General features: G+C 41.6%; 1 protein-coding gene across 1 annotated transcript in view; it reads right to left on the bottom strand.

Moving 5' to 3' along the window:
- LOC146833914 (potassium channel subfamily T member 2) overlaps positions 1–26,464 on the bottom strand; it is a 1,568,236-nt gene that overhangs the window by 124,499 nt on the left and 1,417,273 nt on the right. Inside the window, exons 18-21 of the mRNA XM_085599924.1 lie at positions 25,941–26,157; positions 16,060–16,165; positions 9,303–9,475; positions 4,175–4,246 (exon numbers count right to left, since the gene is read on the bottom strand). Coding sequence (XP_085456050.1) covers positions 4,175–4,246; positions 9,303–9,475; positions 16,060–16,165; positions 25,941–26,157 — 568 coding nt within the window. The remainder of the gene's footprint in view (positions 1–4,174; positions 4,247–9,302; positions 9,476–16,059; positions 16,166–25,940; positions 26,158–26,464) is intronic.

Genomic DNA, 26,464 nt, shown 5'->3' with positions numbered 1-26,464 from the left:
TATTGGCCAAAATAGTGGCCAACAGGCTTTCCCAGCTGATGGAATTCATTATATCGCCCGCACAGTCCGGCTTTGTCCCCCGCCGCTCGACATCGCTTAATTTGCGTACGCTCTTCACGGTTCTGCACAGAATTAACCCGACCACTCCGGCTGCAGCGATCCTCCTAGACACCGAAAAAGCGTTCGATTCTTTGGAGTGGCCTTTCTTTCTTTCTGTCATGGAGCGCATGGGCATGCCCACGAACTTCCTGGCGACCGTCAGACTCCTTTATAGTCGCCCTACGGCCCGTTTGCGTCTCAACGGCACACTATCTCGCCCATTCTCACTCACGCGCGGTACGCGGCAGGGTTGCCTGCTTTCACCGCTCTTGTTCATTTTGGCTATGGACCCCCTGATTCGGCATTTCCAAGAGCGGCACCTCCACAGGGGTCTCCAGTTTCGGACGGGCCCCTTGCTGGCCTCTCTTTATGCCGATGACACAATCCTGTATGTCAGGGAGCCGCAGGCCAACCTGGCCCCCTTGATACATGAGATCCTTCGTTTCGGTAGCCATTCGGGCCTGGGCATAAACTGGCATAAGTCCATCATCTTCCCACTGACTAACGGCACCTCCCCATGGCAATGTGAGTTCCCTCTTGAGTGGTGCTCAGACTCGGTGCGATACTTGGGCATACAAATACATTTGAACACGGACGAAATCATCCGCCTCAACTATGGCCGCGCGATTGCGCGGCTGGAGACTCAGGTGGATGGGTGGTTGCGGCTCCCGCTCTCTATGTCCGCCAGGATAGCTATTCTTAAAATGATAGTGCTCCCCAAATTCTTGTATCTTTTCAATAACATCCCTATCCCTCTGACCCGGGCCTTCTTCTCCACACTGCGGTCCCTCCTGATTAGGCTGGTCTGGGGCGGGAAACACCCACGGATCCGCTGGGCGACCCTCACACTCCCACAAGATCGTGGCGGCCTTGGAGTGCCGGATTTATATTTATACTATCTAGTCGCTCAGTGTGCACATGCCTATGCCTGGTATCACCCTGATGCTCGGATCCCATTCCTTCGCCCAGAGGCGGACTTTGTCCTCCCGGGTCGCCTGTCGACGGTGTTGCCCAAAGGTGTCCCCAGGGACCCAAAGGACATTCGAACTGTGTCTACCACCAGCTGGGCATGGAACAGGCTCTCGCGCTATTTGGCTCAGCCTCTGCTGTATTCGTCTTCCCTCCCGATACCCAACCCTGGGCTGTTACCTGGCACGGATGAAGCACTAGTGCGACGAACGTTGACGAAATTTGACCTCACCAGGATCGGGGACTTGTACCCGGGTGGGCACATTTTCTCGGCGTCAGAGGACGCGCGATTAAGTGACGCTACATTCATGGACCGGTTCGTTCTTCGCCGGCTCTATTGCGCCGCCCGGGCGGAGATTCAGGGATTCCCCCTCGAGCCGGCCTCCCTTGAACCTCTCACCATCCTGATTGACGCCGATACGGGGGCACATATTGTTTCCAAGCTGTACAAGGCGTGCGCGGCGCGGGTCCCCTGTGCGGATGATCGTGCGCGGGAGGAGTGGGGGACAGACCTTGGTAGGCCTATCACGGACGAACAATGGACGGCATGTTGCAAGGTCACCGACACAGTGTCACTGAATAGCCGTCACAAACTCCTACATTATAAATTCCTACGCCGTTGGTATATGACCCCGGTTAGACTCCACGCCATTGATCCCGCGCGACCGCACGCCTGCTGGAAATGCGCTGCACCACATGCCGATTTTGCACACATGGCCTGGACGTGTCCGAGACTGCAGACATTCTGGGCACAGGTTCACAAGATCCTAGAAGAGATGCTAGGGCTTACACTCATTCCCACTCCTGAGGTCGCACTGTTGGGTTATACGGTCAATTTCCCAAAGAATGTCCGTAAACTGGCCTCTCTAGGGCTTCTTCTGGCCAAGCGGGAGATAGCAAAGCACTGGGGGAGGAAGACAGCTCCCACGTCCAAGACATGGCTTACAGCCTTGGCTTTCTGCAGCACGAATAGCGAGATCTACTCCAGTCTCCTCCCAACGATAGCGCGTCCTAGGGACATCTGGGGCCCTTATAAAACATACATTGCAGGCTTGCCTGGCTCGACCCCGCCATCTCCAAATCCCGGAATAGCTCCCACTGGAGTGGGGTAGGTTGTACCAACCCACTATTACGAAGATGTAGGGGTCCTGCTGGGGTGTCGACGCGGGGATATTAAGCTCCTGGGGTCGGGTACTGCACACCGCGTTGCGTTTTCCCATGTTAGAAATGGGGGCAGGGGAGGGGAACGTCTTTAGTACCCTGGGGACGGCTCACGGGTCAGGGATCCCCCTGGATCAGGTTCGGGCAGGAGTTGATGGTGGATTGGTAGATGGGGTCTTATTGTCGGTTGCATTCATGATGTGGTATTGTTTGTCTCAGGACCGGAAATGTCACAATGCTGCTACTGTTTGGTTATTTGTGTATCACACAGCCGCAAGATCTGTATTATTTGATTTGTCTAATTTCAATAAAAAAAAAAAAAAAAAAAAAAAAATGTTGGTGAATCTGGGAGTGTGTCAGAATCCATGGGTGGATGCATGTGAACACCCACGCTCCACCCATGGCATGCCTCCCTGCCACAGATTAACGCAAGGCAGCAATTTGCACAGCCTTGTGTTGCTCTAGATTTCTCAAGCCCCCCCAGGGCCAGGCAAGGTGGCCTTACATGGCTAGAGAAATCTAATTTAGGTTTTGCGTCACCCTTGCAAAACTTTGATAAATACGGGCCTGCGTGATTACAAATGTAATAATAGACCAATGATAACTACTACCTAATATAGGCAATTACAGGTTTTGTGCTTTTTTACTAGCAATATCATTAACATTGTGTTGTCTTTATGATATTAGTCTTGCTAGTTTGCTTATTCGAAAACGTTTCTTATCAGCAAATAAAGGAGCAAATTACTAACCAATTAACGCTGTTAAACTGAAAGTCAATTCTAAAAATCCCTTACTTTCTAAAGGCTTCCTCAGAACAAATTTGCAATTTCACTAGTGATTCACAACTAGTGTATTTACCAAACTAGTAGTCGTACACAATAAATCAAAATCATAAAGTCTTGGGCCTATATTTAGGGCTTTGAGTTAGTTTGCGGATGGATACCACGCAACAAACGTTTGTGATGGAGTACCCCATTGGCTCAAACAATCAGGCTTGAGGAGATTAAATCAAATGAGTTCGAATAAGAGTTTGAATCCCTCCCTGCAAGGAAAGATTTGCCAGATGATGTCTTAATTCCACTGTCTCTTTTATGTCAAACAGTTTGTTTAACAAACAAGTAACCTTATAAACTAAATGAAAACACCGACTACTGTAATAATAAAAATAATAACAGCAATTCTATATTTGCATGTACTTTATCGTAAATTCGCAACTACTTACGTCTGTGGTTCTTGTCTTAAAATCAAAACGATTTGTATATCTAAATATTATTGAGGTGCACGAGGCTTGGAACTCACACGACACGCACACCCTGCCTATCTATAATGGCACCTGTCCTCAATTGCACAGATTGGGGAAAAAAATGGGAATCACACCGATATAGCCAAATACCAATAAGTCCATATGCCACAAATGAATCCAGTGGAAACCATTTGCAACTGGTGAACTGTGATTTCTAAAGAGGACCACGAGACTACTCTTGTTTACTTCTTCCTAAACTTTTGCAATATGTTATAGCATGGGCAATGTTTTTTTTCAATCTTGCTCGAAGGCTTTACATTAAAACATCTTACGTTTGTACTTGTCTCTTTTTCACTGATTTCTGACTCTCTTTCTTTGATAATTATCATTTGATTAATCTTTTTCATATATATATTGAAAAACTCGCAATTGGAAGAAGATAATAATTTGTCTGATACAAATGTGCTGTAACTTAAAAAACAAAACATTAAAAAACACATCAAACAAAGCAACTCAGCAAGGACATTCAAAATGGAATACATGGTTATTCAGGTACCCCAACAACAGCATTCCTTTGCATGCAGTAGTAATACCACAAGCATACTGGCACCAAACGACAACCATGCTTGTTGCACAATGCACTACACATTACAAATTATAGCACACTTAAATATCTAGTGAGTGAAAGATGATTTTACCTACTTGTCAATAGAGCCCACCATGTAGTACACCATAGGAAACCAACAGATTGCATCCAGAAAATGCATATCTGGCCTAAGCATGTGGGTTACAAAGTATAAATCAGAATCAATGGATTTGCACAAAGCGTGTAAAATTTACATTCACGTTCAGAAGTTTGTGTTTGTAAGTGTAAGAGCACAGCTTAAAACTAGATTAAATACATTTATTGCAATACTAGGCCAATGTATAGATAATTGGATATAATGTTACCTAAGTAGCAACACGTCCTCTCCCAGAAAACATTTGTCTTTTCATTGAGCCTTCACTTTTCGGTTATGCTTTTACTCAGGATTAGTGCCATAGGAGATCGAATGTATCCCTTCAGCGACTCCAATTTGTTGCAGTGCCAAGTCATCGCACATTACCTCATGCAACCTTTGAACACTTTTTCAATCCTTAGCCGATTTAAAGGAACATCTTTTTGAGGTCTCCGGAGAAAAGCGAAAATTAGAACTATAGACAGCAGACATACGTCTTAGATTTTCTGAGATTAACTCCAATGGAGACGTATATTTGAAAACAATATTCTTTTACTCTACCCTTAAGGTCCTGTTTAATTGTTGGTATTACTACTGCCTTCATGATTCCTCAGACAATGGGAAGTCCGGGGTGTCAAAAGGTAACCCAGGGGTAACACCTGTTACATCTGCCTACCACCAGTGTTGTCCATGTATCTATTTTACTGTTAGTGGCCACACTCTATTACATTTTTATGACCTAAAGCTGTTTTACCCAAAAAGAAAGTGCAAACGAGAAGGCTCTTGCTCTGGTTATGTGGAAAGAACATATGCGCAAAGAGATTCAAATAAAGAAGTGATACAGCATATGGTAACTGTGGAGAAAGCGGAGGATCGGTGTGTGGCAACTGGGGCTGAGAAGGAAAGATTGGCAGAGCAGAAAAATTAATCATAATTCCTCTCCCAGGTCAAATGTTGGGGCGGATGCTTTCAGGTGGCTTTGAGTAGCGGTGTAATAAGTTACATGGTGCATCGCATTGTGCTTCTTTGTGATGATCCCATTACACCCACATTGTTAGCCATTAGTATTCCCGCTCCTTTGTTTTGCTTGCCCTTCTCTTCGAGTTTCTTCTCCTTAGATGTCCCATCTGTCAGCCCTGTGTTCCATCTGGTATTGACCTGCAGTGTATCACCCTGCTGCATCCTGTACTTCAGGCTCAGAGAGTGCTTTAGACTTGTCATCCTTAGGGTGGTCTTTACATAAACTTTTTGCCTTTTGTCTCTCATTTTTGCTGATTCTTTTTGAAGGCCTTAGAACTCTGAGGACTTTACCACTTCAAGAATGCGCTGAAGTGCATGTACTTCTACCCTAAACATGATGACATCGGTGTATATCGGAATTGCATATTTCTTGTATGGATAAGTCCCTTGTAAAGTGGTATGCCATGTACACAGGTATATCAGGTATGCTCGGCTGTAATATTTGTTGTACTGGTAAGTCCCTTCTAAAGTGGTATCCCATATACCGTGTGTACTGCAAATGCTACTAATGGGCTGCAGCACTGATTGTGCCACCCACAGAAGTCGCATTTCAAACCGGTCTCAGGCCTGCCACTGCAGTACCTCTGTTGGCACTTTAGTGCCACATTTACTTGACATTTAAAACTACTTGCCAGGCATTAAACTCCCCTTTTATTACACATAAGTCACTCCCTATGGTAGGCCCTGAATAACCCTAAGAGCATAGTGCCATGTAATTAAAAGGGATAACATGTACTTGTATGTTTTGCATGTCCTGTTAGTGACAAACAGATCTTTTTAGTTTTTCAAAACTGTGAGGTATACCGCTCTCATAGGTCAACACTGGGAAATCCTTAATACACCTTTAAGCTGTAAATTCTGATCAGAGAGGAGTAGCTTTTTCATGTTTCATATGTTTGGAATGGTAATGATAAATCCTCCTACTGGTGAAGTTGGATTTAACATTACTCTTAGAAATGCCACAATTAGAAAACGCACATATGAAGTGGTTGGGCATTTTGATCAGCTGGGTTAGGCCATTTGTATCTTGAATTCCAACAAAATGCCCAAATGATAATTATTTAATCAACACCTCTTTCCTGTAAGAGCAAGTAATTTAATTAAATTAAGCGTTTTTTGATTTAAGGCATTATGGTACTTTGTCACATTTCACAAACACTTTGAACGTATCCTTCAGACAAAATAAGATTGTAAGGCACATTATTTGAAGCCCTTCTGAAGAAATACCTTTCACTGATTCACATGAAGAAAAACAATTGGAAACTGAGTGAACCTAGTGTGTTCAACACAACAAACATGCAACAAAAATACATTAATGATAAACCAGTCTTATGATTTATAAGGTGCTGGAGTTTCTATTGTTAGTCTCTTAATTTTGTTCAAGGACTGAAACTCCTGTTTAAGTCCACACCTGGGGGTTATATAACACAACCGTTTTGTACGCTTCCAATGTCTCTTGTATGATTACCTACATTTGGTTTACTTTTCACTACACTCCCACAGTGCATCACATCACAATACTGGTTTACTATTAATGTATCTTTGCTACATGTTTGTTGTGTTGAATGCACTATGTTCACTCAGTTTTGAATTATTTTTATTTCTGTGATTCCGTTAAAGTTATCTCTTCAAAGGGCTGTGGCCCTAGAAAAGGGCTGCAGCACAATTCACAATGCAAAAGAGCAGTTTTCAAACATCTCTGCACCGTGTGCCATGCACCATGTGGTGGGTGGCTCACAGTGCATGGATGTTTGGGGGGCACCACAGGTAAACTAAAAATGTAAGAGTTTTGGTAATGATGCAGACAGATATGGGTTTGTTAAAATATTATGGAAATCTGAATTACCAATCAATTTTGACTTTCTAGGGCTCACATATCAATAATTTCTGCACAGCGGTTGTTGACATTCTGAACATATTAGTTCACTCTTGAGAAAAAAACATGCACTTCAGATCAGGGGAATCTTAAAAAGTTTAAAGATGGCTGGTACACCTAAAGGAGACATTTGTTCTGAAAGGCAGTGGGCTTGTGAGGAGGCGCAAATGGGTGAGTGGGGCTCTTCTTCTCTCTCTCTCTCTCTCTCTCTCTTTTTTCCCTCTAAGTTTGTAAATCAAAAAAAGCCGAAGAAAAAAGTCTGAAAAAAATAAATGTATTCCGAAAATTGGACTTTACTAAATAGTGCTCGGGGAAATTATGAGGCAAACCATGTGTTTGAATTTTTCTTCAAACTTATATTTATTTATTAAAATATCCACTAATTAGTCAATCAATAAATGTGTATCCAACATACACAATGGATCACATTTATTTTAATATCTAAAGCATTTCATATCTATTCTTATAAGTGCTTGAATTGTTCTGTCGTATATTTATGTGTATATATATATATCTATTCACTGAAAAAAACATAGGTTTCACACGTTATAGTTAGCTGTACATTTTACTGATAAAAAACCAATGAAATTCCCCCGTTATAGTTACTGTAGGCAACTATAACTCACGCGACCGCAATCCTCTGCTGATGCTAATACTGTATATAGACACTTATTTGCCCATGTCTTCTTCCATTAAATTTTAGCTATACATATATTACAAATATTTTTTTTTCATAAAGACACATATGTCATCAGCAGAGGATTACGGTCGCGTGAGTTATAGTTGCCTACAGTAACTATAACGGGGGAATTTCATTGGTTTTTTATCAGTAAAATGTACAGCTAACTATAACATGTGTGAAACCAATGGTTTTTTCAGTGAATTTGCAAGGTTTTTTAAATGCTAATTCCTAACTATAACGTGTGTGAAACCTATGGTTTTTTCAGTGAATTTGTACGGTTTTTTAAATGCTAACTTAATTTACGCCATTCGTGGCGTGCGCGCCCAGTTAACGCAGTTCGTTCCGTGCGCGCACAGTGCGCGCACAGTGAGCACGCGGTGCGCTTCGCGCACCGCGCGCCCACTTTACGCAGTTACTGCCATGCACGCACAGTGGTCACGCGGTGCGCTGCACGCACCGCGTGCCCACATTATGCGGGATGGGCCATGTACGCACGATGCGATTCGCGCACCGTGCGCACATGGGGGACATATTATGCGCATCGTTTTGAAATGTTTTGTTTATTATTTTCGTTTGACTGATATGCCATGCACAAATGATGCCCTTTGGGCACCATTTGCACATGGGGTGGGGAGAGTGTGGATCATTTTTTTTTTTTTGCCAAATTTTTACCGTACGCGTACGGTAAGCGTAATCGGCGATTTTTAAAAAAAAAAAATATATTTTTTTTGGCCTAGGGGGTTATTTGGGGGCCCGTATATCACTGCTGGGTGATTATTATCTCAATATACTGCCCCTTTACACATTTTTGGGCTTCATTTATGCTGCCCCACTCAGAGTGCGAGAGAGAAAATGGCGGCCGCAGCTTCCTGGTTTCGGCCGATTCGAATGTTTACTAAGATCTAAGAGCCAATCAGAATCGCGCTCGCGCACGTCACCGTACGCGTACGGTAAGCGCACCGTAAGCGCACCGTAAGCTGGCTCAGATATATATATTGATTTAAAGGCTATTTTCTCAGAATCTACTGAACAGATTTACACCAAACCTACAAAAGGCACTTCCTTGACCAGAGGACTACCTCTCTGCCAAATTTCAAGTAATTCTGTTCAGCCGTTCAGGCTGTAGCTGTGTCTAAAGGTCCTATGGAAAAATGCATGGGAAAAACGCGTTTTGGGACCCCCCTTTTATCTCAGCCCCCGCTTGACGAATCCCCCCGAGACTTTCAGGGTAGGAGCGGAGCGTAGCGCCCCACCTATTTTGAAAAATTCGCGAGGATTCGTCGACCGGCGCAAAAGTTATTCAAAATAGAATGTTGCGGATTTCCTATGGAAACGTGGTCCTAACTATAACTACCTACTGGCGACCGCCAGTAGGTAATATATATACTTATATATATAGATATATATCATGCTAATTTTTTAATGCCAGAGACAATCAATGTTCGTTAATGTGATTGACACATGCAAACAACCCATGAAAAAGGAGTCATTTTAAATACAAATATTGCAATTCATCAATTTCAAAATACTCACTGGTTGTCCAAGAGTAATACAATGGGGCTAAGCTCCTTCCTTGGTCTGTAGTATGCCCTGAGCGGCACAATGAAATTATACAAGCCATTTCCTGCAGTTTCAGCAGCCACGATAATCAGCTTGTTTTTAAATCCATAGGCTTTGGCATCTTCAAAGTAATTATGCTGGCACCCCTTTTAAAAACAGACTGCTTATTAATATTTTATATTATCTTATTTTAATAATTAGTGATACTATTTTCGGCAAAATATGAACATTAAACCAAATTGAAAACAACAATTGCTTAGATAACAAAAGCTCATTTGAGTTATTGTTTCCACATACAATAACTGGTTTATTTACAACTCACAGCAAGTAATAAAGTAGCTCAGAATAATGTACTCAAGGACAGAGAGATGCAGGATAGTAAAGGGAATGACATGAACAGTTAAGTTATTGATACTAACGGTGCAACTACCCCTGCATGTTTCACTCATCCAAAGGTAATTGATTACTAGTCTCCATTGATGTGTTACCTAGTCACATTGCACTCGTCATTGTTTGTACACGTCACCGACTGTGCAGATGTTTGTCTCTGTAAACAGCATAATATTTAACTGATAAGCTGCACCAAGAATCACATCTATCCATTCACACTGATGAAGGCAATTCAGAAATTCTTGATATAAAGCTGAAACACAGTTTCCATGGATTTTGTATATTTTGTTAATGCTTGAGAAAGACAATGTACTTTTTTGCTACAGAGGGAATGGAAGCATTTCTATATTGACGATTCATGGAATATATCCCCATTTATTTTACATTTCTCTGGGTTGTTGATCTCTCCCACTTAACTAATCTTGACACTCCTGTCACTGATTTCTCTCTTTTAAATTATATTTTGCCTATTTGGAACAGTTTATGCCTTAGTGAACTTTAACAATACTTTGTGAGCTATCAATTAAATACAATTTGTATGAGGAAAGAACTTGAGCAATTCAGCTTTGCTGACTGATTGATACCATGAATAGACATTTATGCAAAATTAGGTAGCAGCGTATTACTGTCTCTACTAACATTACGTAGATAGCAGCAGAAGCTATTCACCGTTGTCGTTAACTAAAAAGTCATGACCACTAGGGAATTTTGCTCATCTTGAGTTGGCATTTAATTTTTCAAAACTAAACTTTTCTCAAAAAACACATATGCAACAAAATGCAAATTCAACACGTATTGGTTTCATTTTGGTCCTTGTTTTTTTTAACACTTCTGGCTCCCTATTCTGAATATAATTGTACAGTTGACTACCTTCATGGTCCTGATAACCACATAATAATATCCATAGTTAAGGAAAGACATCTTTATTTAAATATTGCTCTGTGGTGTGTTTAGTGGATTTTGTGCAAAATAAGTTTTGCTAGGGCTGATCTGCAGTGTTTTGATGGAAAACCCATCTCAAAAATATGTTTATAGTCATTTAAAGGTAATTAAACTTATGGCTCACCTTAAAAAGAGCCCTCCATGAAAGCAGTCCTGGCTAGAAAACTACTTGCTAGGACTGTTGGGAGGGGCAGATTCTGCCAGTGTACTTACTCCGAAATGTATAGAACAGAATTTCTTTGTAAATCTAAGGTATCGCTAACATGTGGCAATTCAGAAAAGACTCTTTAAAGCAGCATCAAACCATTGTCTGGCAGAGAATCCCATTAAATTCAAATGCTGATTTAATTGCTGGTGATGCTTGGGTAGTAATGGGTATAAAAATGAGGAAGCCAAAGGAATCGAATGCAGTATTCCTGCAGTAAATTCCCTTCGCATTTGCCCTGGGCAATATTGGCAGATTGCTGCCTGCCCGCCAGTCCATAATGTCCTTGCATCTTCAGCTTGGGCTGAGGAAACAAGGACCAAAAAATGAAAGTTATTATTCCATGCAGAGGCCGTCTTTAATACTTTCGCGTCATCTATGTAGGACTCGCATGATCAGTGTAATTTTGAGAATTTCTTCAGCAGCACGATTTACACACCCTAAACACCATTTGCCTTAGGTTTACAAATGTTCAAAAGATACATTTCCAATGCAATTGTTTAGGTTTTGGGTTATGAGCAAAGTTACAACTACTGCCTGTCTGCTTTTTAGGTCGAGCCTAGGCAACGCACATGCGCTGTCTGGAAGACCTGCTGAAATCACTAGACGGAGTCTAATCCCTCCTGGTGCTTGTCATTGGTCACTCTTCTCTGCTGGTTTCTCATTGGTTGGCGATCCAGAGACATCACTTCCGTTTTTTGCCCGGGAGTACCGGTAAACTACAGTTTCTTTACATGTATATGTTGATATGTTTGTTTGGGGACTACTTGTTTTTATTGCAGTGTGCTGTGCTGAAAGGTGGGGCATGGGAATATCGGGTTGTTTTCTACTCGGGTAGCCGCTAGTAGACAGATGTCATATATGAGTTTGACACTGCTGAGCACTGCTTTCTGGTCGACCCCAACATGGAGTTTTATTAGGTTTCTTTAAAGTTGCTTTACTTCCCTCTAATCAAGAAATCTTTCAGCTACATGACAACTAGCGTTATCTTGAGTTATAACTTGCGGAAAAGATTTCCAGGACAATCTATCATTCATGTGCTAGCAGTGTAAACTTTCCTAATGGATACATTTTATTTTGATGCTAGTAGGGAAGTCTGCATGCTGCAATAATGCTCACACGTTTCTCTAGTACCATATTAAGTATTGCAGCCTGGCTAAAATATGCACCCAATTAAACAACAAAAGAGTGACAAGGGGATAGGGAGCAAGGAAGGCACGGGCAAAAACCAAAAATATTTGTTAAAAGAACCCTTACTCACCAACCTAGTTGGTGACATGCTTCATCATCGGGTTCCCACCAGAGAGGCCGAATGCCTCTCTGGTGTGCTGCGACGCCTGTGTTACAGCGGAGCTGGTTTCTGGTTGTGAAGGGAAGTGAGATTAAAAGGTAAATGATTTTAACCAATGACAAGTTTATTCTTGGCAAATCAAAGACCAATAAAAACGTGAGTTGGGCAAGATCTGGTTAGTAATGTTAACCAGGGCTTGACCAATTTTTAGGTCGACATGTTTCTGCTTTTAGCGCCCAGTCGGCTAAGCTTTCATCAGGACCACGAGGGTCTCCACGGCGGTATGCACACGCTAAGGCGCACCCTAACCTGTGGAGATCAAATGGTAAAACTCACGGTTTTACCGAGGAGCCTCCTATTTATCCGGGGCTAAGAATGTTTATGTTGTAGTTGTTACTAACTTCATGGGTCCGGGAGGGGGGTAGTCTTCAAGATCCGGGCCGAGGAGGACAGATCGAGGTTGATCGCGGGAGTGTGCGAGCATGGAAATACTATAGCTCACTACCCCCCTCCCGGACCCATGAAGTTAGTAACAACTACAACATAAACATTCTTAGCCCCGGATAAATAGGAGGCTCCTCGGTAAAACCGTGAGTTTTACCATTTGATCTCCACAGGTTAGGGTGCGCCTTAGCGTGTGCATACCGCCGTGGAGACCCTCGTGGTCCTGATGAAAGCTTAGCCGACTGGGCGCTAAAAGCAGAAACATGTCGACCTAAAAATTGGTCAAGCCCTGGTTAACATTACTAACCAGATCTTGCCCAACTCACGTTTTTATTGGTCTTTGATTTGCCAAGAATAAACTTGTCATTGGTTAAAATCATTTACCTTTTAATCTCACTTCCCTTCACAACCAGAAACCAGCTCCGCTGTAACACAGGCGTCGCAGCACACCAGAGAGGCATTCGGCCTCTCTGGTGGGAACCCGATGATGAAGCATGTCAACAACTAGGTTGGTGAGTGAGGGTTCTTTTAACAAATATTTTTGGTTTTTGCCCGTGCCTTCCTTGCTCCCTATCCCCTTGTCACTCTTTTGTTGTTTAATTGATTAATCAGGGGGAACAAGAGTGATAGTCCCTCACCCTCTTTGTGTTCTTGTAAAATATGCACCCACCAGCAGCGCAATAACCTTTGCTGGGACCCTTGGAAGGCGCTCTTTGAATTCTTCATATTGCCAGCATGCTGCATAGCATGCACTACGGAGTAGACTAAAAAGCCACGGCTCAAAAAGATTTCTTTGACATAAGTTATTACCTACCTTCCGATATATACAGCAGCACTCTGTACTTTGGGTTTTTGATGGCTTTCATATGTTTTATAATGAGTTTGCATGGACAATCCCTGCATGCAAGACACTACCTTATCAAATTTGGGACTTGTAGACACTGTTTCCCATCACTCTTACCTGCACAAACGCGATTTTCATTCAGTTTCTTATCAACATGTGTGTTCAGTGTTTTCGATGTTAAGGAAATACTATATTTCCCACAATGTGCTAATGTATCGCACAGATACTACAATTGCCATAATGCACTGATTTGTGGCACAACTATTACATCTAAAAAAATTCACTTATCGGGGGCACGCTAGGATACACCAAAAATATGGTGTCCTTCCACTAGTATATAGAAAAAATCTGAACAGCCGCCCTTCTTCAGGTCACACTTGCCTCTCTATGATGGCTAAAGTGCGGTGTCTGTGGTGGGATCAGATACAAGGTTCAAAATTAAAGGGGATCAAATACGCTGTGTTAATGTTTACGATGTTCAGACACGTGCATCGCGGATGCTGTCCCCAGGGGCATAGTGTGTACGGGCGCATCTTTTCCCGGGCTGATGGCCTTTCCCTAATACCAGTGTTTGTTTTTATAGTTTGATTTCTATGCATGGGGAAAATAAGTGCTGAATAGACCGCCTAAACTGCTTGCTTTTCCATGTAAATAACAAACTGACACAATAGAAGTTTGAACAGATAACATATAGATTGAGTTTTATTTACGTGAAAATTTTAATATTTTACGTGTTCAAATGCAGACATCTGGAAAAAAAACTTCATTTACTACCGCTTTCATAAAGAATGCAGTAAATGTATATCAACTGGGCTCAGCCAGGATCGGTCCTCCTAAGCAGCAGTGCATGGAATCGGCTTCCCTGACCCCATTTTTGTGCATTATCGTAGGGGACTATCACATAAAAATATTCTTTTTGTTATTTTGTATGTTGGCGAGTAATTTCAGAGAAAGATTAAATCCACCATCAAATCCATTCTTTTTATAACTAATTTCTAAAAACATTCTGGGACAGTGTGGAGCCTAATGTAAAACATAAATCGAGCACAAATAGCAGCAAGGTTGTTGCAGTTGCCTTGGAAGGAGTAGTTGGAAGAATTTGCAGCTCAAAATAAAGTTTATTTTCTGAGCAGTACACATGTAACCTTAAGTTTTTATTGTTTGTCGAGGCATCTCAATGTGTTTGGTAGTTTTTAGTTTGTTAATAATGGAAAAGCACTTCACCAAAAGCCATAAAAGGTTTTTTAAAGTTTCAATCAATATTTACACGTACGAGTGCCGGATATTTTCTTTTTATTTTTTTACAAAATCTGGGACTGCGTGTCCCAACAGGAGTGGCATCAATATTTGTTAGGATAGCTTTGTTTGTATGTATTGTGTACTTTCGGTTTCACCTGGAGCACAGAGAAAACGCTAATGAACTGTGTACAGTGAAAGGTCAATTTAGTAGACATAGGACATGGGATTACCATGGTGCTCATTGCAAGTATGGCCTTAGTCTGAACTACTGCGTTTTGTAGGCCACATTGCTGGAAATATCAATATATATCAAACACAGCCATAGAGACTGGGTAGTAAAATCCTGAATGGTTAAGCCTGGGGGGATTTATAGAGCACGAACGCAACCCGAAGGTATTGGAGTGCTTTACATGAGCACCAGTTACGCTGCAGATAGAAGCATTCATATATTTTTTTTTTTTTGGTATGCACGGGGAGATTACCAGAATCTCAGGATGTGGAGTAAACCCCGAGGCTCAAACCTTGGTTTCCTAGCTCCAAGGTCAGCTGTCTAGCCCTGAGACCACATTGTCTCCCCTATTAAAAACCAAGGGGCATATCTACAAGGCGGCGATAGAAAATTATCGCCGTTTTTGTGGCCGTTTCCGACCGAAAAGCGGCGATAATTTTATCGCCTAATTAGCAAGGTCACGCTGACGCGTGAAACCTTGCTTTAGCGCACGAAATCTTAACGCCCAGCTTTGCATCTCTAATGAGATGCAAAGTGGGCGTTCCAGACCTAACATGACAGGAGAAATTTCGCTAAGCGACATTTCTCCTATCATCAAACCCCACGCTATGAAGCATAGCGGCAAGAAAAGTAGCGATAACCCCTGTTATCACTACATTCCTTACGCCTGCTTCAGGACTGATTTAGCCATGATATCCTATGGAAGGTTGATATCATGGCTAAATTTGTGAGGCCCTATCAACAAGCTAACGCTACATTTCATGAGATTATTGCTGGGTCTCCAACGATAATCTCACGTTAGGCAGTTAGCGCTAGGATTTTTATCGCTTTTGAGATAAGCGTTGCTAATAGCACACTATATCAGCGATAAAAATCCACGCTAGCCGGCGATAATTATACTAGCGCTAAGTGCGCATAGCGATAATTATCGCCGGTTGTTGCTGATATGCCCCCAAATTTTATTGACAAATCTAAGTCTTTGGCATCCATCCAATTTTATAGATCAGCATTTTTGGCTGCCATTAAAATCTTTCATTAGGACCGTTCCCCAAGACCTAACACCATAAACGTTATACTGGTTTCTGATGACTACCTATTTCATGCACCTTTCAGTTAAGAAAATATATTGTTTGAAAGCAGTTTTACCTTGTCAAGCCTCAGGCAACAAAATGGCACTTTTTCTTGAAGCAGATGGCAAAATGTGGGGGAACTTCCGATGTAAGGAGAGTTTGGGGGATACCCTTTGGAATATCTAAAATCAATAAAACAAAGTTAAATTACAGGATGATTTTTCACCAATTTGCTGCACAACAATTCAACGTTAGGGGCATTTAGAAAAATAAAACAAACTGCTTATCATGAACATACAGAAACAGAACATACAATATAAGGCAAGATTGAAGATATGTCGCTTGTGTGAAGATAAAGAAGAAGCTTGAATAATCTTGTGCTTTAATAGGTTAATCACATGCTAGATACATATATTAGCATGTCAAAACTGAATCTGAAATGTACACTTTCTTGTGAACATATATTATCGTTATTTTTGAGCCCGGAAAACTTTGATGGAACTTAGCTGCATGTAACAGCCATCTAGCTAGATTTAACAGGATTGTAGATGGAAAATAAATACATTTGTTTAGAGTTGATATGTTTTTTTCTCAAAAAGAATACTGGTATGGGAGGGAACTAAATTCAAGCAACAGAAGCAGTTTTCAAATTGCTTGTATCTTTGTTTGTCAATAATGCCAGGTATGTGTTCCAAGGTATGACTAGGGGATTTTTTGGGTGAAATTATCTTGCTTGACAATAGTAAATATGCATGTCCATAGCTAAACAATTGCTTAATAAATCTACACCACAAATGAGCCGCTATGACTTTCCACTGCTCCTTCGTGAGGAATGTGAGGCCTGTCATTCTTAGGGTGGTCTTTCCCCAAACATTTTGCCTGCTTACCTCCTCTTTTTGCTGATTCATTTTGTTGGCCTTGGAACTCTGAGCACTTTAACACTGCTGACCAGTGCTTCCCTAAACATAGTAATATTGATGTATACACAATCGGCATATTTAGTTTACTTATTAATCTCATGTAAAGTGATAAACCATATACCCAGGTTCAACAATCTGTCCATCATTTGTTCCTTTTACTTTTGGAAAGTGGGCATTTCTGTACTCTTACTGCTCTGTGTGCCTGCAGCCTATCTCCAATACACATCAGGGGTGGGTGGCAGCTACACTTTCTGCAGTCCCTCTAGACAGCTCCAAACACAGGACGGTTAGGTGTGTCTGAGTACTCATCGGCATTCTTATGGCTTTTCCAGGGAAGGAAGGAAGAGAGGAGGCCGACACTCACATCTAACTAGGTAGTGGCCTGACCCCACACAAAGGGATGACTACCCCCCATAGATAGTCTGGCACCATGGCTGAGGAAGAAAGGATACTTGTGCACTTCAAAGACCCTTCTTTGAAGTCACTCCCACTTCAAAGGCACAGCCACTTATGGACCTACAACTGGACTCTATGAGACTCTATGAGAAGAATTGCAGTGCTGCATCAAGGAGTGACATGCTGCTGGACTGTTGACATGGGAGGCCTGCTTTTCTCTTGTGCTGCCCTGCTGCCTGCTGCCCTCTGACTCTGCTGAGGAGAGCTGCACTCTGCCTTGCACCAAAGGGATCTCCAAGGGCTTGTTGGCTCTTCTCCTGTTGTTTGAGACTTAGGGATATCAAAGTCTCTACCCCTGCTCCTGGTTTACTGGAAGTGGACCCAGATACTCATTGCATCTCCAGTCTGCATGTAGCAGCACTGTCAGAATGACTGCGTTGTGCAAGCAGAATCGGCGCATTGCTCTCGGAACAAATGCATTACCTCCAGAGCCTGACTCATCAGAACTGCATATCGCCGCCATAGTGGTCTTCAGATATTGACGTATCCCTCAGCAGCATGGAGAAGCCCGGTGCATTGCACTTTGGAACTAACGCAGCTCAGCACTTTGTCCTTGAGCTGAAGCATCGCCTCCACTGCATTAAGGAAATCTATGCATCACCTCGCCTGAGGGATTGACATCAACGTATTGCGTGAATCATTGCTCAACTGCCTCCTGCATCTCGCTGTTGCGACCAGTATAAGGTACATTGTTCACCGGGGCATGTGTAGGTCCTGTAGGCAGCCTGTGCTCCATCACAGTGGGCCAAAATATTGACTTTTCCCTGGTACAGTGCCACAAGATAACCCCCGTTGATGCTTATTGCTTCTAGGTGCTAGATCTCTTTTGTATTCTTTAAAAAGCCATTCAACTTCTACTTATTGGATTTTTGTCAATTTGGTCTTGATTTATTTATAAAATGATTGTCTACTTTTCTAGACATCTGTCAAGTTTTCTGTGCTGTCTTCATTGTGTTAATGTGTTTTGTTGCACAAATAATTTACATATTGTCTTAGATAAGCCTTACTGCTCTGTGCTAAGCTACTAGAGGGGGCAGGTTATCTTTTAATGTGTATCCTACTTTCCCTGACTAGGATTGTGGTGCCTGCTTGGACAGGGTGTATCCTCTGCCAACCAAAACCTAATTTCTAACATGGAACAATGTGTTTCCTAACTAGGAAATTGACATCAAGAGTGACGAAATGCAATTGTTTAATCAAAGCATCTGTGTGAGCGAGTATTACTGGGCACCATGTTGTGTTTAGTGTGACAATATTTATCCTTGGTTTGTGGCACAAGAGGATAAGAATGGAAATGAAAATGATTATAAGTACAGAATTTGAATACCTAACAGGTAGATCAGGTTAACAATGATCAGGATATATCAAAATTGGTCAGTTACAGTTTATCTTAAACTTCCTCTCACACAGAAGTATAACACGTCTACTTTTCTGTTCTGTAAGCACTATTGTAAAACAAGCAAGTTACTGTCAACAGCTTTTTAGCAAAGGTGTATTGTGCAGCATCACACTTGATACAATTTTGATCTGGACCTGTTGTGTTAACATTTTGCTTTACACTGATGGGTTGATCCTGAAAATGCCACGACAGCAAATTAGCTGAAACAGTGCCGATGATTATCTTTGGTAATCATTCTGTTGTAGATTAAATTTGCAAATAAGTAAAGTTCACATCTTGGTTGGTTGTTGATTACGGCGGGAGTGGTGTATATTTGTTAAAAGGCTGACACCTCTTCTATGCATAAATATTGTAATAATGAAAACATGCTTGATTTTTTAATGTTACACAACCCACTATCACTTAGTTTTACATGCCCTGTTGATAGTCCACAAACACATAGTCATCTTCTTGAGCTGCAGTTCTCAAAATACAGTGGCATCCGCTTAAAATAAGAAAAGGTAAACCATTCGAAATTCTTCCTAAATGTAATATCTGCAAAACACGATGGAGTCATTACCTGCTTGTCAAGGGAGGTTCCAGTTCGGGACATGCTGGAAAGCTTTGAGATTCTCTGCAACTTACCTCAAGCCTGCTGGTTATTAAGTCCAATGCAAAAAAACAATTGATGGACAGAATGTTGAACGATGTCAAATATTAGTGTTTTGCTCCCCATGCCATTCCAGTTTAAACAGAGCCATATGCAAATCAGCCTTGATCCTGCTCCCAATGGGAACAGTCCTGCCCGAACTGCCAGGCCAGGTCCTCCCTGGACCGCAAACAGGCATCCTGGGACTGGTTTTGGGGTTTCACCCTTTATCAGCAAGGTTAGCTTGGCTCCAGTGGCATGGAGAGCACAGCACTCACGTTTGAGCATACCTGTCCCACTCGGGGTGACAAATGCAAAAATAATAATTGATGGACAGAATGTTCAACAATGTCAAACATTCACCCCACTACAGAGATCTGGGCCTAAACCCATAGTTTTTTTGCTCCCCAGGCCATTCCAGTTTAAACACAGCCATTTGCAAATCAGTCTTGACCCTGCTCCCAATGGGAACAGTCCAGCCCAAACTGCCAGGCAAGGTGCTCCCTGGACCAGAAACAAACATCCTTGGACTGGTTTTTGGGTTTCACCCCTCATCAACCAAGCCAGCTTGACTCAAATGGCATGGAGAACACGAGGCCAATGTCTGGGCATACCAGTCCCACTTGGGTGACAAATGCAAAAAGAACAATTGATGGACAGAATGTTGAACAATGTCAAACGTTCACCCCAGGACAGAGATCTGGGCCTAAATCCATTGTTGTTTTGCTCCCCATGTCATTCCGGTTTAAACCCAGCCATATGCAAATCAGTCTTGACCCTGCTCCCACTGGAAACAGTCAGGCCCGAACTGCCAGGCCCGGTCCACCCTGGATTGGAAACAAGCATCCTGGGATATTAAATCCAAACACAAGGAACCTCGTCTGCACAAATGGTTTAATTCTGCAAGAACTGCTGCACTTAAAAAACTAAAGGAGTCCCTTAAGGCGTCCCCCCATAATAGTGAGGTCGCAAGATAATGTAGATTTCCATATAAAATCCTTCAAGGAAGAAGGAAACATGACATAAGAAAGCACGCCTGGGATGATCTCCAAGGTTTCCACCATGTCTAGAGACTCCAGAGCCTTCTGGGAAGTAATAAATAGACCATAATGCACAGATGATAACCAACAAGAGTGCCATATTCCCCCAAATCAGTGGGTCTGTCACTTTGTATAAAATTTCTTTCCATGATTTACCGCTTATCTACATTCCCTACAGGCACTGGAATATTAGCCCTAAGTAATTCTATTGATGCCATTGCTGTATCTAGGGCCATTTTACTGCCATCCACAAAGGCACCAGGCCCTGATGGGTTCTCTGATGGTGTCCTCATTGATTTTTACAGGCAGGATCCCTCCTCCTGGGCACGGCTTTTACTAATGTCTTTCATGTAGCAGTAAGAGGTGACATCCCACATTCTTGGAAAGAGTCCACCATTGTTTCTATGTTTAAAAAAGGAAATAGAATTACATTTTCATGTTACGGACCCACAACCCCCCTGGACTCCTCAGAAAAGATTCTGGGTCGGGTCTCTTTACAGATCGTGGAGAATTGGGCATTGGACAAAATGTGGTTTCCGCTCGGAAGGAGACACAGTTGAGCAAACATTAAACTTGTTATTGATGTCAGGGAAATATGTTGAAGCCGGGGGGACTCTTTATTTGGCCTTCATCGACCTATCTAGAGCTGTTCAACTTGGTGGACAGGCACAAGTTATGGTCCATGATGTGCAAGCAGGGATCGACCCAGCTCTGGTAGATTTTTTTACTATTCATCCATAGTGATACAAACGTCCAAGTTCCCTTCAACATAATTGGAGACTGCAGCACGCCTTTTTATTCCACCAAGGGAGTGAGACAAGGATGAATTTTAACCCCTTTCTTATTCCTTTTCTACAAAAATGACCTGAAGACGGTGTTGACAACAAACGGCAAAGATCTCCCAAGAGTTGGTAACCTCAAAGTACCGGTTTGTTATACGCGGACAACGCGGTCTTGATTGCTCGTACTGCCAATGGCTTGTAATTGATACATTTAATGATTTTGTGAGGGTTCTCAACTTGAAAATAAGCATTATGATTTGTGGCCCCAAAAAGTCTCCCTCTCATACATTCAAAATAGACGGCATTCCCATTTTAAAAGTTCAAATTTCAGTTACCTTGGTATTAATTTTTCCCAAAAAATGTGTTGGGAAGGGTTTTTAACCCAGAGAGCTTATACATTTGCCGGTGCATTGATGGCATTTTCAGATTCTCTAATAAACCTCCCCTAAAACCCATCAAGGAACTAGTCACCCTGTACAAAATTAAATGTCTCTCTCAGGAGTGTTATGGGGCGGGCGTTTTGGGGGTATAACGTTCATGAAGGCATCCAAAGAATTGAAAATACATTTCTTTGTAGGCTCCTAGAGATTCCTAAAAGCAAGATCAGCCTTATCTCACACCTTGAGGCTGGACTCCCTTTTTAAGAGGACTTAGTCCAGGTTGCTCCACTATTACCTGGTTAAAATTTGGTACTCAAAGCACATAACATTTTCACTCACGGTCATCGAGAACAGTCTAAGACTAGACCAAGGCTTTTCCATTCCCTGGCTTGCTCATGTTAAAAATGTTTTTTCTGAGATAGGTTTATCAAATCTTTTTCATTTTCCCAATGAATTTGACAACAGTTCAAAACTTACAGTGAAAACCCTTCCATCCCAACATAGAAAGCAAGTTAGATTTTTTCAAAAAATCAACGGATGAGCTCAGTCCCATGCTATTTATATATAAAGCGCATGGAAGGGACTTAACCATACTTAACATAGGTCTCAAATAGCGAACACCGATTTTATTTACCTCGTTTTAGACTCAACACTTTATGGTAGCTTACCCTCACTAGGGCACTTCGGTCCAATTTCTACCTCCTTAGCCTTGTGACAAAATGTCTATGCAAACATTAGCACATGTCATGTTTTTTGCAGAATTTATGTGCTCCCAAAAATGCAATATTTATGACCTTTGTTACGCACTTATGGTTCTAAATCCTATAAAGATTCTTTGCAGCTTTTAGATTCTAAACATTGTTGTCTTACCATAATCAGCTATGTGCGTCAAGCTCTTAGACTCAGGAAAGCGGTGAAAAATGTTGATTCTTGATAAACTTTGAATCACCTTATACTGGACTTACATAAAATTTACATTTTGATTAACCATTTTATAGCTATGTGATTGAATCATGTTTTTAGCATATCAACTATTTTATATGTGGTGCTTTTAACAACATTAATATGTATGTTTTATCACTGTTTTATCTATGGAATGTTTTTATTATTTCAATGGCTGTAAGGCCAAATAAACGCTTTGCCTCACTGAATGTTGCACTTTTTCACTAAGTTTATAATAAATATTATTTATAAAAATATTATTTAAAAAAATAGTATTTAGTCCTTAACTGCTTTTGTGACGTACCACAGACAAGGGAGGACAGGAGAGTTATATATTCCCTGGACACTCAGGTCACTTTGTTAATTAATTAACTACTTAATCATTTTGCATATTAGCCATATATCTGGGCAGTTTTGCATTCTACATGAGGCACTTTAATTTAAATGCATATTTAATAGAAAATATATTTTTTGTTTGTAATATTTTATTGGGTTATTACTTGAGGGAAATGGAGCCTCACTTAGGCAACAACCACAAACTTTGTTGAAGTGAACAACAAAAGTCACTAAACTATCTGTGTTTAGCCCTCTGGTAGCTTGGCACAAAAGCAATCAAACCTAATTTAGAGACAATGTTTAAAATATTTTTGCATTACACAAACAGTAATAAAGTGAAAACATAACATACAAAAATCTCAAACAACTCAGAAAATTAGAGTAAATTTTTATCAATAAATTGACACCAAACTGAATTATATCCAATCAGTAGAACTGGAATTATGAATCTGTAAGGTTTATAGTGAAATCTAGCTCCTAAAAGATCAAAGTGGCAACTGCACGTAAATGGTTGTGCGACTCCAGGTCAAAATAAATGGCAAGAGTGACCACGATGGAGTGTGAGTTGGATTCAAGGGTTGGATTGTGCCCAATCTCGGCTTACCTTCGGAATTTCTGAAAAAGTAATGAAGAAGGTAGAGTCTTCAGCTAGGCAAGACAGCAGGCGGTGTTAGAAGAGCAGTCATCATCGTTGGGGACCCACTGAATGTGCAAAGTTACGGTGAAGATTTTTACCTTCTAACTCTGAGGATTTTTTCAAAGTCAGAATTCTCTAGCCGGAAGAAGTTGCAAGCTTTAGCCGAGAGGGCTCCATGAGGCCAGATACCATCACCGAGAGGCTACGTGACATTAGACTTAGCGGCGTTGCACCTTGGGTGGATTGGCTGATAGGTAGGTCTTGGTATTCTGCCGGTTCTCCAGGAAGTTTTCCTTGGAAACATTTCTGAGTCTCAGCTTTTAGGATTAAGCAGAAGCAGTACAACCAACACGACTTCCAAGCATCCAGGACCTGCCGTTGTACCATTTGGGGGGTTAGGACTGATTCTAGCAGCAGCCAGCAGCAGGCTTCAAGGCCTCAGGCATTTGTTAATTCCCTGTAGTTCACACAGGAGGTCAGCCAACTAGCCGTTGGTGCCACTCTTGTGGTCCTGGTTTAAAGGAGCTGGTCCAGTTCTACTTCAAGTATCGAGGCAGTCCTTCAAACATCAAGCCAGTCCGTTTGGCAGCACGACAGTCCTTCTGAATTCTTCCACAGATCCAGGAGTGTACTGAAGAGTTCTTTGAGGGTTCAATAGTTACACTTGGTGGCAGCCGGAACACCCTGTCCTACCCCTACATCTAATTCTGGAAAGTTCTTCCCTTTCCTCATCAAAGCTCCGAACTGTCTGGGGTGACATAGTCACTGGAGTCAGGTTCCTTTAAAGGGCAAATGGGGCAGGGCACAGCTCCACCCCAGTCATCCTGGCAGGATGGCCTATCATTCCCATACCTAGTCCCCTTTGTGTCACTGTCTGGGAGAAATACACAAACACAATACTCAGAGTCATTCACCACCATGTGACACAGAACACTGACAGAAGGCACAAATAGGTTGGACAAAAAGTGCTGACTTGTAATAGTGTCCTTTTCAGAATTGTGACTTAAAATCCAAATTTAGATTACAATTAATTTGAGTCCAAATATCATATTTCTTTCTGCTCCCATTCCAAAGTTAACACCTATTAAATGCAATAAAATAACCCAGTGTGAGCCAATGGGAGAGAGCAGCCTTATGGAAGTGAAAAATTACTTTAGAAGTTTTTTACTACCAGGACATGTAAAAGTACACATGTTCTACTTTTTAAGTAGTATGCATCTTGCCCTAGGAGCTGTTAGAGCCTAAATTAGGTGTGAGTTATAAGTATATAAGTTGAGACCTGGCAAAAGATTATTTTGCGGGGCCAAAGGGGCATATGTATTAAAACATCATTTTGCGAGTCCTTAATAGCGATTTTTTGCGAATCGCTTTTAAGGACTCGCAAAATGCAATGTATATAGGAATTGCAATTAAGGAGTACCTTCTTATTCATTCCTATGGGCCTAGAGGCCCATAGGAATGAATAGGAAGACATTCGCAATTTGCGAGTACCCATTAGGTACTCGCAAATTGCAAATGCAATTTCAAGGGTGCAAGGGTATCAAAAGGACACCTTGTTGCACCCCTGAAATATGTATGTGTGCACTTGTTGCACACATACATGCCTTAAGGGCATGTATGTGCGCTACATGGCACTTTGAAAAATGCAAAAAAGTGAATTTTTCAGAGAAATCACAAATTACCACCATCTTGAAGTTGGTGGTAATTTGCGATTTCTTAAGCCAAAATTGCACAACTTGGGTGCTTCCTGCATTGCATTTAAGGAATCACAATTTGCGATTCCTTAAATGCATTTGTAAAATAGGGAATCGCAAATTTTACGATTCCCTATTTTGCGAGGGCCTTTTGTGATTCTGAGAATCGGCCCATTTGCGAACGGGAAATGGGCTTGATACATATGCCCCAAAATGCCAGTTTAAAACTGAACTACAGGCTGCAATTGCAAACCCTGAGACATGTTTTGAAGTGTTGCTTCAGTGAGTGGCACAATGAGGATGGCAGGCCCACTAGTAACATTTAATTTACAGGCCCTGGGTATAGGTAATACCATATAGTAGGGACTTAGAAGTAAATTAAATGTGACAATCAGGTGTAGGAACAATTTTGCCATGTTTGGGGAGAGATCAAAAGCAATTTAGCACTGGTTAGCAGTCCTAATCTCAACAAAACCTAATTCAGAAAGCAGGCGTGAAGGCAAATATGTTTGCGGGAATACTACACCAAGGATGCAAAGTCTAACATTTTAGTTTTTGAAAGCACCAAACTGCTTGAAACATTCGATTGTGAAATAAGTTATGTAAACCTGAAAAGGCAATTCTGAGTTCTCACAGGTGGATAGCATTACAAGAACATATATATGAAACCAAATTCAACATGCTATTTTTCCTGCTTAAGAAGGTATGCAGAGACTATTGCTTTTACTATAAATTGTACCTACTCATCGGCTGTAAAACATTCATCATCAGAAGGATTGGCTTCATCTTCAGACTGGTCACTCAAAAGATCACAGGTAGGAATTGTTGAACTATCTGCCAGCTCCAAAACGGGTGCAATGCTTGGTCTTCTGCCTTCCTTACATCCCTTCATAGGAGGAGCCAAGGTTGGTCCGCTTGTAGAGCTGCATCCTGTATCTTGCAAATCAATGGCCACGGTGCCTACAACAAGGACATTTTAATGTCAATCAATCTTCACAGGTCACAAATATCATTATAAAGAGGTAAACGTACATAACACAAACATGGAGGAGACAATAAAGTATAGCCTCAGTAACAAAATACATGTCAATATTGAAAATCATTGGATTCCCAGGGAGTTTTGTTTCCAATGTGTATGTATCATGCAAGCTTCTCGAAAGAATGTAGCTATTAGGAGCATGCTTTTTTTCCGATCAATTTTATTGCATTTCAACATCATGTCATGTACATAGAAATCACATCTGTATCTTTATGTGAATTATAGAGG

This window comes from Triturus cristatus, chromosome 4_2 (genome assembly GCF_964204655.1).
Source record: "Triturus cristatus chromosome 4_2, aTriCri1.1, whole genome shotgun sequence".
NCBI lineage: Eukaryota > Metazoa > Chordata > Amphibia > Caudata > Salamandridae > Triturus > Triturus cristatus.
The sequence above is the reverse complement of the archived record's forward strand: the minus strand, read 5'-3'. Positions and strand labels throughout refer to the sequence as shown.